At 44.9% G+C, this 16,834-nt stretch overlaps 1 protein-coding gene across 7 annotated transcripts in view; it reads right to left on the bottom strand.

The window, feature by feature from the left end:
• The window catches only part of RASGRP1 (RAS guanyl releasing protein 1), a 326,343-nt gene that overhangs the window by 295,634 nt on the left and 13,875 nt on the right, over nucleotides 1-16,834 (bottom strand). Inside the window, exon 1 of one of the 7 annotated variants that reach the window (XM_085627322.1) lies at nucleotides 1,154-1,253. The exons of the other annotated variants lie outside the window; for them this stretch is intronic. Within the exon in view, the coding sequence (XP_085483448.1) occupies nucleotides 1,154-1,188 (35 nt within the window). The 5' untranslated portion in view covers nucleotides 1,189-1,253. Of the gene's footprint in view, nucleotides 1-1,153; nucleotides 1,254-16,834 lie in introns of those variants that run through there. 7 annotated transcript variants of the gene reach the window in all.

Here is a 16,834-nt window from a genome sequence, read left to right as displayed (position 1 = left end):
CCCATTTTTTCAAAAAACATTTTCTCAGGGGCGACCCCCCCCCCCCCAGCCCTCCTGGCAGGAGTCTGAGTATGCTTGAAGCCTGCACTGCTACAGCCAAAGCTGTTCCCGATCTTTGCGCCTTTCAGCCACAGTTGTTCCTTTTCATGTGGCTCTGCGGCTGGCACTGTGGGCAGTAACTGGACACAGGGGGAAGTAACCGGCAGCACCGGGTGGCCATCTGGCAAGGGATGGCTACTCCTGGGTATGTAATGGCTTCCATCCTTATATGATTGCAGTCCTTTTAAAACCTGTATAAAACAGATATGCAATTCCTTTATCACTTTTTTGTTATTTTACTAACCCTGGTTTTAATTTTGCTCCTTTTATTGTTTATATATATATATATTTTAACTTTGGTGATGTCGCTACCTATGATATCATCAGGATAAGAAGTCACGTGACAATACTTACTTTCTGTAGTGCTACCCGGGGTTATGATATGTGATGTCACTTCCTACGAAGTCGTCACAGGTCAAAGGGAATGTGATGTCACTTCCACTACCCCTCGCATTTTGGCAAATCGACGTCCGTGGGGACAGCTAATGCTGTTCAGCCGACAACTTTTTATTTTGTTTAGCTAAGCAATTTCTCTACCACAAAATATCAAATCCTTATAAGATAGTAAAGTGTTCAAGGATAATAACTGGCCCTCGGTGTACTTGAGTATTACCGGGGTAGTTTATTTAATCTAAACATTTTCTAATTATTAAATCGAAAGCACATGTATTAATTACAAAAACGTAAAATGAGATGGGTGACGTGGTCACGCCTCGCGCGATCTCTCTGCTTCCCCGATAACCAACAAGCCTTGAGGCCAGCCCTTTATCACCCAGCAACCTCTAGCTTAGAGTCAGAAAACCGCCCGGACAGCAATGAGTTTAAGCGCTATACAAAAGGGCGGATGAGAGTGGGGCCTGGAGGCGCGCGGGGGAGGGGGCGTTTAAACCCTCTCTCCTTCCTTCCTAAGATGTAAAGATGAGGAGGTTGCTGAGCTGCAGTGACCCGTAGGGCGCCTTGGCAATGCGGCGATGCTCGTAGGCCATGCATAGCGCCAACCTCCCACGACACGCGCTGCATTGTAGGCGCAGCAGTGAAACGAGACTTGTCTCACCTGGAGACCGCGGAGGCCTGTGGGTGTGAGCACATCACAGAGCGAGTCAGGATACGTCCCAGCGTTCCAGCCGGGAAGTGGAAAATACGCTTTAATCGCCTCTACAGAAAACTCCCAGGTGTGCAATTATCAAAATAGGACCGCACACCCTCAAACGTTCCTTTCTTCTTACTAGCAGCGCTTCTTTCTACATAAAAGTGACAGCACGTGCGCACCTACGCACGCAGGCGCACACGCTTTAAATGATTGACGTTGCGTATCCGGACCCAGAAATGGTATCCTTGTGCGCGGCCGGCCTTTCGAATTTTATAAAGTTAGCTGCCACCGCACATATATTTTTTCCATATTAATTGTTCTGTGAATTTTGTTTTCTTAAGTGCACTGGTTTAGCGCCTACCATTAATATGGCCTCGTAGCGCTTTCGGTGGTCTTGGTATAAATCCATGGCGTTCCAAGCTTCCCCACGCAGAGCGGAGCGTGAATACCCCTGTAATGAGGAGTTTGTTGGCGCACACACCTTTTACTGTTTCTTAAGATGTATAACTCTGACTTTGTATGTGAGTATATGTCAGTGCCCAGGTGTGGATGCTCGCTTGTGGGTGTGAGGGATGCCAGCCAGCATGGCACACGACCACCCAGCTGCCAGAGCGCCTGAGTCAGACAGGTGTGCAGTTATTGTGTGGAGACGGAAGTGCTGGCACCAGATCTGTTCTGAAGGGGGGGGGGGGTCTGTTGAAGAGGCCCGGCCCACCCATTGTGCCATCTGGGCACTTCCCCGAAGGGCAGGGGTGTAGCTACCATTGGTGCAGCAGGTGCAGTGGCACCAGGACCCAGAGCCCTGGGGGAGCATTGAGCCCAGATAATGATTGTAGCTTATCACCCCAACAGCAGTCAAAGGGCCCATTTCCCGTGCTTGCACAGGGGCCCGTGGCATCCGTTTTACTCTACTGGAGAAGGGATGCTTTCAGAGCTGAACGGGCTGCCAGAAGCCAAACAGGCCCGTGACGTCATCGTCCCGCATCCCCCTGGTGTTATGGGCTGGTGTGAACTCTGCTTCTGATGGAGCAGGTAAAAACAACATTTTGTATACCTCCTCTAATTTGCATGAAATTAATTATGTATTCATTCTAAAAATTAATTTACATAACATGTTTGCATTGGAAGTGGTACTAATCAATATTTGCACTTGATAAACACAATACACGGGGGACTAAATTGCCGATTGCCTGGCTAAATTAAATAATTAACAACGGTACGCAAACTAACCTTAGATTGTGGTGAGATAGTAAAACTGCCTGATTTATATTGCTTTGGGATTGTATTGTGGCTTAAAGTTATCGTATGGTAAGTATTATCGCTTTAAATGTTGCTGCAGCTAGGAAAATACTAATATACATTGGGATTAGCGTGGGTTTGAACATTAGAACCTTCATTTCTACATATTATTTGCTGTTATGTCTATTTTCGCTTAGTTAACGTTCAGGCCTACCAGGCCGCAGTACTCAAGATGGCGTTCTCTGAAGCAGATGCCACCCTGTGCGCGCAATGATTTCTGCGCATGCTCCGATAGCTTTGGAGATCATGAGGTGACATGAACTCCTGACATCGTGTTCCTTGCCAAGGTCGATGTGTTGGGGACTTGACTGCAAGCCAGAAGATGATCGAATGTGAACCAAAGAAGAGACAAAGAATGAACCTGTCAATACGACCCTTTTGCCTTGAAAGGATACATCTACTGTTTCCCCGCATGAGAATTAGCAGGACAGTGACAACATGTGAACTTTATTGCCAAGTCACTATGCAGAACCAGGTTGCACTGCGAAGAGTGCAATGAACTATTGATAACCCCGAACTGTCCAATCAGAACATTTGGTCTGCCCCTAAAGTTGCCAAATTTTGTATGAAGTAAGACACAGGAGGGTATAATAACCCCTCATCAGTTTTACGAGGGTTAGAGAGTTTTTTTTTTTTTAGGTTAAGCTTTTCGGAGTTCAGAGCTCAGTTCGGAGCTGGGGTTTTTGGAAGTCGCAGTTGCAGTGGGTTGGAGTTAGTGGGCTCGGAAGGAGTTCGAGAGATGCAGTTGCAGCTACGCTTGTCTTTGGGTTATTCTGGTGTGGTCGACCTGAAGCTATTAGTCACCTGTTCATTGGTAAATGATTTACACCAATTTTACTAAAAATTCATGCTTAAATGAGATTTCTAAATGTCTAATTACTCTTTAATACATTTGAATTAAAATGATGAGCTGTAGTATATAAACGTAAGGTTAAAAGGAATGCTAAATGATTAGATATACAAAAATTGAAATAACCAGAAATGAGTTTGTGGTTCTTAAATTAATCACTGAAGATATCAAATGTTTCCCAGACTTTAATTTTGTTATAGCTGGTTCTAATTCACCATCAACCAGACCAACTAGTTGGTCCATCGACCGAACAGTGGAGTGCCTTAATGATAAAGTCAGGATTATGAAGACGGTATATAGAATGTATATATGTATGTATATATATATATATATATATATATATATATATATTTAAAAATTAGTAGAAAAATGAGTCCTGGTAGGTAATAAGGTACCCACTTGGCCCAGCAGCCTTTCTCCTGTGTACAGATTCGAGTGAGTTTGTGTGGATGAGAAGCGTGTTGGTGTTATGGGCCCCACCAATGAATGGATGTATGAATGAATTGTTATGAATAAGAATCTGACACATAAGGAGAATATGTACATTTTGTCCTTAGCGCTGGATCACTTCCTAGGGTGGCCTGGTTTGGTTTCTCTCCAGTCTCTCTTACACAATATAGCATCTTTGCACTCGAGCTGGCTTGCGTTTGTGGCGTCTTGTCTTTTTAAATGTACGGCTTGAGGAATAGACGTGTGAATTAAAAACAGACACCACGTACTAGCACGAGGCCGAGAAGAATGTGTTTTCACAGATTGAGATCTGAAGAACCTGGCGTGATGGGCCCAGATCTTGCATAGATACGGCCCCAATCCACTTGCGCGAGGACACGAGGTCTCGCGAGTTCAGCTTTATTCTACCTGCCAGAATGCGCACACATTCTTCGAAGGTGGAGATAAAACAATGTGTCAGACTGAAGCCATTCGTACTCCTAAAAAGGAAGAAACAACTCCCTCCTGACTCAAACCAAGACATCAGAATAATTCCTGCATCAATGTTGACCCTTTCAGCAGAACCCTAAGATGGCCGCCCTTTCCAAGAAGGCACCCAACGCAGTCTTAGGGAATTAAAAAACACTTGCAATTTGGGGGTGCACCAATGAGGGTGTGGAATGAAAAGGGTGAAATGGGGCAGTGAGGTGCTCCCCTTGAGTGGATATCTTCAAAACGTCTTTTAGTTATTTTAGAGACAGAGCTACGATGACTGATGCTCTGAATAAAGCTATTTGGAGTAAACTCTTCATTCTGTGAGTGACTATTTTGTGAGAGCTGTAACTCAGGAGCTATTTTGTGAGTGACTATTTTGTGAGAGCCGTAACTCAGGAGGAGCTATCCTGTGATCGACTATTTTGTGAGAGCCGTAACCCAGGAGGAGCTATCCTGTGCTCGACTATTTTGTGAGAGCCGTAACTCAGGAGGAGCTATCCTGTGCTCGACTATTTCGTGAGAGCCGTAACTCAGGAGCTATTCTATGATCGACTATTTTGTGAGAACCATAACTCAGAAGCTATTCTGTGATTTACTATTTTGCGTGAGATGCAACTCTATAGGTATTTTGTGTGAGCTGTATGTTACTCAGTATATGTTTTGTGTGACCTGTAACTCAGTACATGTTTGTTGTGACCTGTAACTCAGTAGATGTTTTGTGTGACCTGTAACTCAGTAGATGTTTTGTGTGACCTGTAACTCAGTATATGTTTTGCGTGACCTGTAACTCAGTAGATGTTTTGTGTGACCTGTAACTCAGTAGATGTTTTGTGTGACCTGTAACTCAGTATATGTTTTGCGTGACCTCTAACTCAGTACATGTTTTACGTGACCTCTAACTCAGTATATGTTTTGCGTGACCTGTAACTCAGTACATGTTTTACGTGACCTGTAACTCAGTACATGTTTTGCGTGACCTGTAACTCAGTACATGTTTTGGTGGGATGAAATTCTTTAGCCTTTTTCTGTAGGATGTAGCTTTGTAGCTATTTTGTTTTTAAAGGCTCGATTTAAAATTGATGGACACGTTGCTCCGTCCCAAATGCAACAGGTATGCCGTCTACCTTATTACAAGGGCCATATGATATAGTGCACTTATAATAAGGCGGTCAGGATATCCGTCATGTTTGTGACAGAGTAGCCTGTTTTCCAAATTCAAATTAGGCTCTTTGTATTTTGTGTGAGTTGTGTATCAATAATTGTTTTGTGTAATTCATTCGGTAGTCTGTGATTGAATATTTTGCTTGAGCTGTTCTGTAACTATTTTGTGTGAGTTAGTCTGTGAGGGTTACTTTGTTTCAGCTGCAGCCTAAGAGTTGTTCTGTGATCAGGCATTTTGCATGAGCAGTAACCAAGGAGCTATTTGGGGATTCTCTGTTTCCTGTGAGTTGTATCTCAGCAGCAATTCTGTGACTGAATAGATTGTGTGAAGTGTAACTGATGATCTATTTTGTACTTTGCTGCTGCTTTGTATGAGCTGTTCCTTGATGGCTACTTTGTGCAAGCAGTAACTCGACAGCTCTATTGTTTGGGATTACAGTTAGATGCTCTTGTGTGTTGTGTGAGCTGCAGCCCAATGGCTACTCAGTAATGGGCTATCTTGTGCTGTAACTTAGTAGCCATTTAGTGATTATTGATTAACCCTTCGTCAGAGCTCCTCGTCCTAGTCATTCGTAAGCGACGTGGCCCCCCTTCCACGCTCCAGAGAGCCCCTTTTTTCAAGCATTCCCTGCTTTAAGTATGTTTTCTAAGTATTCTCAAGTATATAAACCCCTCCTCCTCATATGGCGACCTGCTGGTTTTTCGTCACAGATGCCCTTCTCAGGTGGTCAGGAATGTTTCATGGTATACAGCTTGTTACTTACACAGCAGTGCTGAGGCAGGGGCGAGAGAGGTGGGGTGGAGGTGGGAAATAGCAGATGCTCTCCATACCTCTGCTGGGCTGGGGGCGGGACCAGGCTGTGTCTATCATCATGCCATGCAGAGGTCAAAGACAGGTCAGCATTCCCAGCCTTATGCAGCACTTTCAGGATGCACATGCATGACAGTTTGCTGGGTGCTGAGAGACTGTTACCTGCAGCTCTCCTCTTGTAAGCTGAGAGCTGGTTACTAAAGTCTCTACATAAACACGCCATTTCACTGAGAAGGGCTACTGTTGCAATCAACCAATCAGCATTTGTAGAGCCTGGCACGGTCACCCTTGGGGGTATCTGGGTTCTGGGGTGCGAGGTCTCTGTCGTGCCAACTCCTCTTGCCACAGGTCTTGAGATGGCAGGAGGAAACGAGCAGAAAAAGGCAAAACAGAGGGCAGAAATACAAGTGTGCAGAAAATTAAAAAGAGGGCAGAAAAAAATCGGTGCAAAACAGAGGGCAGAGAAATTGAGCAGAAAAAGGCATAACAAGATCAAGAGACTTTTGTGCGCAGCAGATTGTTTCGCGGACCGACCTTCCGCTCCAGGAGGTGGTTAGGAACATAGTACTCAAACAGTGGAAGGATGATGATAAGACAACATTCCCAAGGCTCCTATCTAAAAGGTATGCAAACTCCTAATATACATTTGATTCACGCGGTTTACTCTTTGCAGATCTTACTGAAAGACTTTCAGAACTTGTAAAATGACATGCAAGAGGGAAATGAGCTCACAGGCATGCTGGGAAAGATGGAAATATTAGCCCAGCTCTTGTCCGATACGTTTGATTCACCGTCGGCAGAATCAAGGGCTACAGGAGCTTCTGTTGCAGACCAAGACTGTTAGGGCTCAAACTTCAGAAGATTGAACAAACTCAGAGATCTTTAATTCATCAACTTCTTGTTACGGGGGTCAACGCTCTTTCATACCCAGTTGAATGTTAATGGGATTTCTAAACCGCGCGAATACCCCGGGGGGCACGGAGAACACAGTAAGCCCGACCAAGGGTCTAATTCTGGAATAACCATGTTTTTAATCCTTTCCTAAAGATGGTAAGGGGGCTAGCACTTCTGAGCTCACTCTGGATTGTATTCCAGAGTTTAGAGGTGCCGTAGAGAAAGCTGCGGCCGCCCCAGTGAGATGATCGAATTCTAGGCATGGAATAGAAATTGGCTGAGGAAAGAAAGATGCTGCATCGCTTCAGAATAACTACATGAAGGAAGCCATTTTACCAGAAAAATCCAGGTCAGTACTTTTGGGAAGCAAAACGTCCCATTTTGAGGCAGGGCCATGATGTCTGATGGAGCCCAGTCACAAGCAAGTGATCCACAGATTCCAAGTCCTGACTGCACGGACAGTGCAGCGGGAGGATGGATAGAAAACAAGTATCGACAATGGCAAGTACTAACATGAGACGATGGCTATTCTAAAGACTTTGCAATCCAGCCGACAGAGCATTGGTTTATCACAACTCTAATAACCAGATGCACAGTAAAAAGGAAAGCCGTGACGGGTGGAATGCAAGCCTTACTTCTAAAAAGAGCAATAATTCTACTTTCTAGTTTCACCCGCTCTGAAAGGATGTGGGATTGAATCAATATTCTTTGTGGTACCAAAACGGGGAGGAAAATACAGACTGGTATCAGACTTACAAAAAGTCAACAAACTTGTTTGTTATACAGCTGTCAAAATGGTGATCCTGCGCACCTTAATCCCATGGATATCAGAGCGGGGCATTCTTGCAACGCTGGATTTACAGATGTTTATTTCCACATACTGACTCAGCAGGAAAGTCAGCAGTACCTGACGGCAATACAGAACCATCATGATCAGTTCAGAGCCCTACTATGCAGCCCGTCATCCTCACCCAGAGTATTTACAAAGACCCATGCACCAGTTGTTGCATATTTACAGGTATTAGAATTCTTCCCTACTTTGATGATTGCCTCATTTCTGATTCTTCTCTCTTTTTAAAGAAGTCCAGTCCTCAGTCTCACACAAAAACAACTGGAATATATCCAGAAATTAATCAGTCATGAATGCAAGAATAGATCATTTTATTGAACCTCTTAGGTATCCAAAGCTATCGGATTAGACACCTCATTCACTTGATCGTGACATGCTTCATCATCGGCGCCTATCCACACACTGGCGGACTCAACCAAAGATGGAATAAGAGTTCTTAGATAAATCAAAACCGGATAAGCAGGGATCCAGGTGGTAAGCATATTATTAAAAATATCTTCAGGTATACCCATCAGTTTCTTTTATTCTTAGGGTACCTGGGATATGGTTTAAAAGGAGATTTTGAGGTTTTTGTTGAAAGTAACTGTTCAAAGAAACCTGTTGTGTATTTATCAACATATTTCGCCCCCGCTCAGAGCCTGTTCAGGTCTGGGGCCTTTGTCAGGGCATGCTGTGTGAATTCCTGCTCGACTATACATGCACACTATGTACATAAGTGAGGCCTATGGCTCTCACCTGTCTTGGTCTTCTGTTCTTGGGAATTTACTACAAGACAAAAGGGTTGACGAGGTTGAAACCGGACCGTACTTCCCTGTAAGAATTCAAAATCCAAATCTTTCGCATGGTCCCGTTCTATAAACATTTCCATGAATTATGATGGTCCATGCTTTTCTTGCCATGCGAGTGAAGCGGGAAGGGGAGGCGAAAGGGAGTGCTGAGGGGAGGGGTGGGGGGAATACCTCCTTGGGAATACAAACGTGAGAATTGTGCTGCCAAATATTCTCAATGTAGATACTTTTAGGTTGTTGCTAGATCTACAGAGGAATTTGTTCACTGTTCTCATTGGTTGAAACCCTTTTTATTCTTCAACCTACTCAGAAAAATATCTTTCATAGTTTCTCTGAAACACAGTGAACAAGGGCTAGTGTTGCTTCCAGAAATAGGAATGCAGGGCCTACCGAACCAGTAGTCATAACAGGTGAGCACATATCAAGCATCGGCCATAGAATGGTTTGGAATACACTACAACTGTGGTCCCCTGGACTCGTCACTGTGACAAACCTCTGTTATACCATCTTTTGCATCATTGGTTTCAGGTAATACAGGAACATGAGAAGATCATCGGGTAAAGTCAGGCATGCTCCGCAGTGGTAGGTGGAGCCACACAGCTAGCAGGAGGGAATACGTTTCCAGTATCCAAGCTCCTAGCGCTAGCTTCAGCTGTGAATTTGTGGGGATGGGGAGCCACTCTGAACGAGATGGAGATAGAGTACAAGTGGACAGTAACAGATTCCGTTCATTGGCTAAATTGGGAGGAGATAAGAACCATTTGGTATGCCTTTCAAATGTTTGCACTCCACTAGCGAGAAAGGCGGTGCTGATCAGGCCCAACAATCGGGTTGCAAAAAGTTCTAGGGAGCAAGGCAACAGCAATAATCTCTTGGGCAAAGAATCGGCTAATCTCATTGAAGGTGATGTATGTTCTCGAGACAGAGAACAGTCATGCAGACTCAGTTGCAACGTACCAACATCAGTATTTTATCATCAAAGTCCAATCATATTTTAGAGGATAGTGGACCTGTTCCGCAATCCAAGGTTGGATTTGTTTATATTGCCGAGCAATGTTCTATTTCCTCATCTTTGCTCGGAAATGTGGTATCAAAAGGCCTGGGAGGTGGACACATTATCGATTTCATGGATGAGCGGGATACTGTACGTCTTTCTACTACCAAAGCTATTATGGAAAATTCAGGGTGAGAGGGTAGAAGTAATTCTAATCATTCCTCTTCGATCTCTGTTGGCCATGGTTTACAGTCCTCGAGCAGCTAGCAATATGGCAATGTTTTCACCTTCCCCTGGATCCCCCGCTGCTTCAATTTCTAGTGCTGTTGGAGAAACAGCTAGTGAATTTATATCTCACACCATGGAAATCAAGAGGGTTGCCTTACAACACCTAGGGTGCTTTAAAGAGGTTGCAGTTGACAGTCAGGCTCCGAGGAAACTCTGCCCGCTCTGAGCATCTTCCAAACACTGGGCACATTTTGAAAAATAGTGTCAAGATTAGAAGTTGCAGACAAATCATGGGATCACTTTTTATGAGGTTTAGCGCCATCCACTTTGCCTGCACAATGGGGCGCAATTGAAGGCTTCGGGCAGTCATGAGGCGACATTTCAGAAGTTATTCCACTGGATTTTAAATTATGAAAAAGTTTCTGAATGAAGAAACCAGGGCTTTCGATGCCAATAGGTTCATGGGACCTATTGGTGGTTTCAAAAGGTTTGCAAGAGAAAGCTTTGGGCCATTAGACACCGCAGAAATTGTTTGCATTCAATAAAAAAAAATAGCCCTTTTAGTGGAAATAGCATTCACTAAATGATTAGGTGAATTAGGGTCATTGGTACCTGAAATTTAGGCTCAACTTAGCCGTACCTGAAATTTTTACCTTACTGGGATTTACTCACTTCAGAAATTACATCAAGACCAACACATTTCAATTTAATTCCGTTATGCACAAGAGATCATTTTTGCTCATTTATTTGCAAAAAAAGAAAGACTTTTGAGTTTCAAATACACTTTTTGCCTCACATAGGGTGCAAATATGGCAAAGAAAAGAACAAGAACCCAAAGTAGTTGCACTAAGCAGGCTAGCTCTCGCGCGTATCGTCTTGCAGGATAGGAGGTTCCTAAAAATGTACAGCGCCACTCAACAAGATTCATTTCTACCCTTTGGGCTAAACCTGCTGGAGTTGTGCTGCAAGAAATATGAGAGCGGCCAAATGGTCCACACCAAATATGTGCGCTTCCAACAATGGACTGCAATGGAGTAAAGATTAATTTATCATGCTCGATTCTGGAGTATTTTATGCTGTAATGGAGTCATGATATGCTTATTTTGTTGCGTTAATAAATTTGTCTGGCAGTGATAATATTGTTGGTGCCTAATTAAAAGCTTTTGTACATCCTCGCTTAGTAATGACTTGGAAGAGAAGCACTGAGGAGGGGACAAAGGGGGCCGTGTGAAGGGCCGCGCCACTTCACTTAGTAATGACTGCGACGAGGATCACTCGACTAATGGTAATGAAGAGAAGTAATAGGTTCATTTTGCTTAACGTGTAACCTAGGAACTATTCACTAATTGACTATTTTGAGTGAGCGATAATTCAATAGTGAAGGAAAGGGGGTCCGCCCATTTAATCCCGCTGAACCTTTCAATTTTTGAGTACCCACTTTAGGACTTTAACTGTGAGCGAGTTTCACTCTCGATAAATTCTGTGGAAATGGACTGAGAGTGCTGACAGCCAGGTGTCCATCTTTTAAGATAAGGCCGCTACTACTCAGCTAGGGTGAGAGGCTCTCAACTGGTTACGTGGTATCACATGTGTACAGATGCGTGCACCCGTGCATAGGCTGAGAGCACGAGCCTAACATCTAGGTCAGCCCGGTATCTGCGCACAAGTAGCTTGTCGCAGAAGAGACCCTTCAGGGATTGGTTCCGACCTGGTGTAGATCCTATAACCTGAGTGGGCATTCCTATTGTAAGACTGTAGTTCTTACATGTGTGCTCACTGCATAATGCCTTATTGTCAAAATCTGCACACGGCACAGTTTCAGCCTACTTTGGCCCAGGGATACCTGTCCAGTATCAATTTTAGGGTAAACATTTACCCTGAATAGAGGTCCACTGTTACTTTTGTGATAACTGCCCTCCTTTTGGCATTTTAAAAATTTACAATTTTTGCTGACTCAGCCATAGTCATGTTCCAGGTCTTTGGTCTCTCGATACGGCCAAGTTGATTCCTCCACAAGCCCGCAGAAGGATCACAGGCCTCCCCACTCAGTAGATCTATTCGACAGGATAGGAAAGGTGGGGAGTGGGGGGGAGGGTCTGCACCTGTTAATCACTTCTTCACCCTGCACCTGGCCTGGGCCAGCCCGAGCCCACATAAGCAAAGGAGACAGGGCTGGCTTCTGGCGCAAAGCGCTGCAGTGGGGGACTCTAACATGTTTTCCTCTTTTTCTAATGCCATGCCATAGTCAGTAGGCTTGGCTTATTGATGTTGACACCCCCTTATATTGTGATAATGTATTTAGTATAGTTGCAGGAGATTTGGATTGTGTGTACTGAGCTTGCTGGGGGAGTAAACTGTTCTGAGCGTTTCACCAAAGGTAATTCCATCAACCTGATTGGATATACATGTAATTAATGCATAGTATTTAGTAGGCTGTGGGTAATAACATACCTTTATGTTTTTTATAAAAAGGCACTGACTGGACAATTATGCATTGTGTTGTTGTTGCGTGCCAATGAGCTGGGGTGGTTGCCCACACCACCTCCCCTCAGCAGGCCTTGGACTGCTCTGTTTCGCTACCCTGAGCCAAGTGCTTCATCGGGGTACTGGAGTCCCACTAAAGAGAAAGTTGCAGACTTACTACTTGTGAATGACATACATTGTTTGTACGTAATTATCAAACTTCTGTGAGTTGTTATGCAATAACCGCTTTGTGTGAGCTGTAACTCAATAGCTATTATGTTTGGAATGAAACGCAGCGTGTGTTTTGAGGGTGGGTATTTTGTGTGAGCCACAAGTCAATATCTATTCATACATTGGCTATTTTATGACTGCTGTAACGCAGTATCTGCTCGGCGTGTGAACCTTTGACACTGCCGCACGTGTGATCTTGCCCCAAAAGAACCTTCCTATCTAATAAGGCCCTGCCAGTGATGTTAATGAAACTCAGACCGAGAGGCGTCGTCTTTGCTACTTGACACATCGAGTTCATCTCTAAAACGTATGACACGGGGCTCGTGTTGTGAGCTGTGCTCCCGGGGCTTGTGTAAAAATAAAAACTAACAATCATTGTTAAGAGATAACCCGGTTTGTGGCCGCGCGCTGTGTATGGTGCACCACACTGTCGCTCACAGGCTGCTCTCGCAAGACAGAGCCGGCTGTCTCCGGGCGCTAGGGGGCGCCCGGCTCCCGGAAACACAGAGGAATCGACCTCACTGTGTGTACTTCCACAGCAAGGCACTTGTGTGAAAAAACAGCCAGCATCTTACAAACAGAACAGCGCCTTTGTTTAGTCAGACTACCCCACGCCAGCCACACAAGTACAACATAAAAAGAGCTCGTTCCAGGTCGCCCTCGCTTAATTTGAAGTTTACAAATAGTTTGGGCTGTTCTCTGCTGGACAGTTTATGGCAATCAGAAATGTGATGCAGGACAGCTGCCTCTAGAGCCGGGGGTGGACTCCTGTCCCACTCGCGGTGGCTACTGCCCGAAACCCCTCAAACATCCAAGCCCCCATGTCACTTGGGCACAGGCGCGCAACACCCATTGGACTCACAGGGCTTCAGCCCCCCCCGTCGTGTGTGGCAGCCCGGGCTGAGACACCTTCCCGGGCAAAAAAGCAGCCGCACCCGAGCACTTCACAGGTCTTTAAAAGACCATTTGCATGTTAATGAGGCCTTGCTGTTGTTTCACCCCCTCTAAGAGCCCCTGCAGCTCCACTCTGCCTATTGCTTAAAGTTCAGCCCCCCCCGAAATTTTTGCTCAGCCCCCCCCGAAATTTTTGCTCAGCCCCCCCCCCCCCCCCCCCCCCCCGAAATCTGGCTCTAGTTGCGCCTCTGCTTGGGCAAGAACCCTCCTTCCGACTGTAACGCTAACGTATGTGTGAGGGGTGAATGAGAGCGACAGAAAGAACAAGCATAGGCAAAAGCAACAGGTCTAGCCAGTAAGACATATTGGCTTTCCTAATGTTTTCAGCCATACTGCACAGCTTTGATGATGCTTGTGCAGCATGGCTTAAAAAACACGCGATGATGCAACTGACTTTCATCTTGTATGCACAGTTCAACAGCATGCGCGTGGCTGCATGAGAGCACTTTAAAAAAAACGATCGGTAAAAAAAAGTAGCATGAAAGAGCTTTTTAAAAATGTTATGCAAAAGCGTTTTTTTGAAACAGCTTACGCCACTCGACCTAAAAAGGGTGAGAGGAAAGTTGGGGGGGCGGTGGGGGGGTAGAGAAAGAAGAAGGAAGAAAGTGTGTGCTGTTGAGAGTAAGAGCTGCCTACTAAGGCTTGGGCCTGAAACGTGCTCAGTGCTTTACCCCCTCCCCCATCCTGCAGGCCTCGGAAGTTGTAACCACGCTCTGTGTTTGAAGCAGAACAGGTTCCTGCACCTCACTGTTAAAAACTAGCATTTGAAATGTAATAGGTCTCGCATTTATGAGAGTTTGAGATATTGGCATTGTAAACGACAATGCCTTTTATTTATGTGTTTTTAAAACAGATAAATAAAAGGCATTGTCATTTCAATGCCAATAGCTTAAACTCTAGCAAACGCCGGGACCTATCGCATTGCAAATGCGTGCTATAATTTTTTTTTTAAAAGCGTTAGGCGAGTGTGTGTCCTGTCTGCAACAGCAGGCAGGACAACGCTATTTGAGAAAATAGTGCTCGTAGGCGGTAATTAAATCCTACGGAGCAATAACACACGTAACAGGGGGTGTCACCATGGGAGGATACAAAATGAGACAAGGCAGTACTAAGGAGGGACTACTAAGACTTTTGACCAATGAACAGCCACAGTTTACAGTGGACAATGACAAAAGCCAATGAAAAATATGGGAGGAAAGTGGGCGGAGCTTCAAGTCCCTACCTCAATACAGCATGTCTCTCAGAGCAGCGCATACGCTGCCCAGGCTCAACCTAATAAAAGCTCTCAAAATCTAGACATGGCGAGTTGTGTGGGGGACACCTTTTAAACCCCCCCTCCCCCTCGACCATGGGAGCCAGCGTCTCAAACTTATTTGTGAAGCCCGGGAAACATCACCTAATTTTGAATATAAACTGGGATGAATTGTTGGTAGGACGGGTGGGTCTGTGGCATTTTATCCTCTTATGAAATGCACGCAATGTTATCGATGTAAAAACTGGAAGATGCTGTAAATTTCATTGCCAAATATCTATTCCTGTGCTATCTGCCCACACACACGCACTCTCTCTGCCCCTCTGCTCATACACTGCCCCCTTTGCTCAATGCCACTTTTGCTTATGTGTGTTGCCAGCTGATCTTTGAAAACGGCAGGGTGTAGTACTTACCCCGATTTAAGTAAGCGACTAATGGATTGAGGAAGCCTTTTAATAGCAGGATCCAGGAAGTCCAATATTCACCTCCAGTAGGCGGGGTCCAGCACGAGTGTTCTTCTTGCTAAGAATTCCACACAATATGTCAGTGCCAGAATGCTGCCATGGGCGCCTGCTCATATACCATGGGTTCCCCTATATCTCAAAATCACCGCCATATGCAACGGCCACCATTTTGCCAGTGGTGTCCCCATACCATGGGACGCCTCTCTCATGCGTCATATTACCTACAATTTGTCAGTATTAGCATTTTGACATGGAAGTCCCTCTTACCCAAGAATTGCCTCTGATAGTCGCACACACGCTCTCACGTGACTCACACACTACCATACACACAATCTCATCTCACACACAAACACACTCTCGCTCACATTCTCTTTATCACACACACTCACATTCTTGCGCATTCTCCATCACACTCTTGTACGCTTTCTCACTCACAAACTCACACAACCATTTTCCAATCTGCTGGTGTCTGTTAGAGAGGTTTGCACAGCTGTCAGCCCTGCTGTACCTTTCTTGTCTGTTAATGAAACTTAGTAAAAACAATGATATACCCTATTCGAAAATCAAAACAAATTACATTGCCAGTGCTTGTTTTCATGCACAATGTGAATTAAATTGTACTCTTCCATTAAATAGCTGAACATGGTTTGCATTTGGTTTTACCTGCAAATCGAGCAGAAACAGCCTTGGAAACGAACCACTTGGTGAAATTCTAAAACATTGAGTCAAAGTGATCAGATGTCAAGTGTGGTTCCTTCAGGCAGCCTTGGATTCTTACCCGTAAAGTCTTTACAAGTCTTAGAGTGAATCATTTTGATGCTGCAAAGGCCAGGTCTGACCAAACTTGAGCTACTTAGCAAACTCTAGAAAGTTGTTAAATAATCAAGTTCTGATTTGTGGCTTGCAGCGCTGATTCTCGGATGCAATCAAACATTCATGCGTGAAGCGGTGAAGGGGTGGAAATTGCATTTCATGTGAAATGTTGTAACTTGATTGCTGCTAAGCAAATATTCACACTCCTCTGAAACAATGGGGCTTGCTACAAACAAACTGTACTGCCCTCCACAACGAAAGCCTGCAAGGGCTGGGGTCCCATGTCATAGCAGTATTGGCCACCCCACCCCTCTTCAAGTTGCGGCCGCAGCACAAACTGCACTTGAAGGAATCTGAGCTCCGAAGATGAAAAGAGAGAGCATCACTGATGGAGACTTTGTTCCATTCAGAGCCCCGGCTTTGGACTACTCTCACGATCCCGGCAGGCTGATATACTGATGGGGCTCGAGCCACAGTGCCCTCAGAGGTTGGTACCCATGCCCTTTCTCAAACCATTTTTGAAGTGGTGTTTTTGTTTCTAACTTCATTTTAAAGTATGCAAAAAGTGATGGGTGGAACGCTTGAATTACTCTCAATCACTGGTAATTACTCGGGCCACCTCCGAGTCCACTGTTGTTGTGCACACCATGCCACCTCAGGTTGGACCCA

This window comes from Triturus cristatus, chromosome 9 (assembly GCF_964204655.1).
Source record: "Triturus cristatus chromosome 9, aTriCri1.1, whole genome shotgun sequence".
NCBI lineage: Eukaryota > Metazoa > Chordata > Amphibia > Caudata > Salamandridae > Triturus > Triturus cristatus.
Note: the sequence above shows the minus strand (reverse complement) of the source record. Positions and strands in the feature narration are given on the sequence as shown.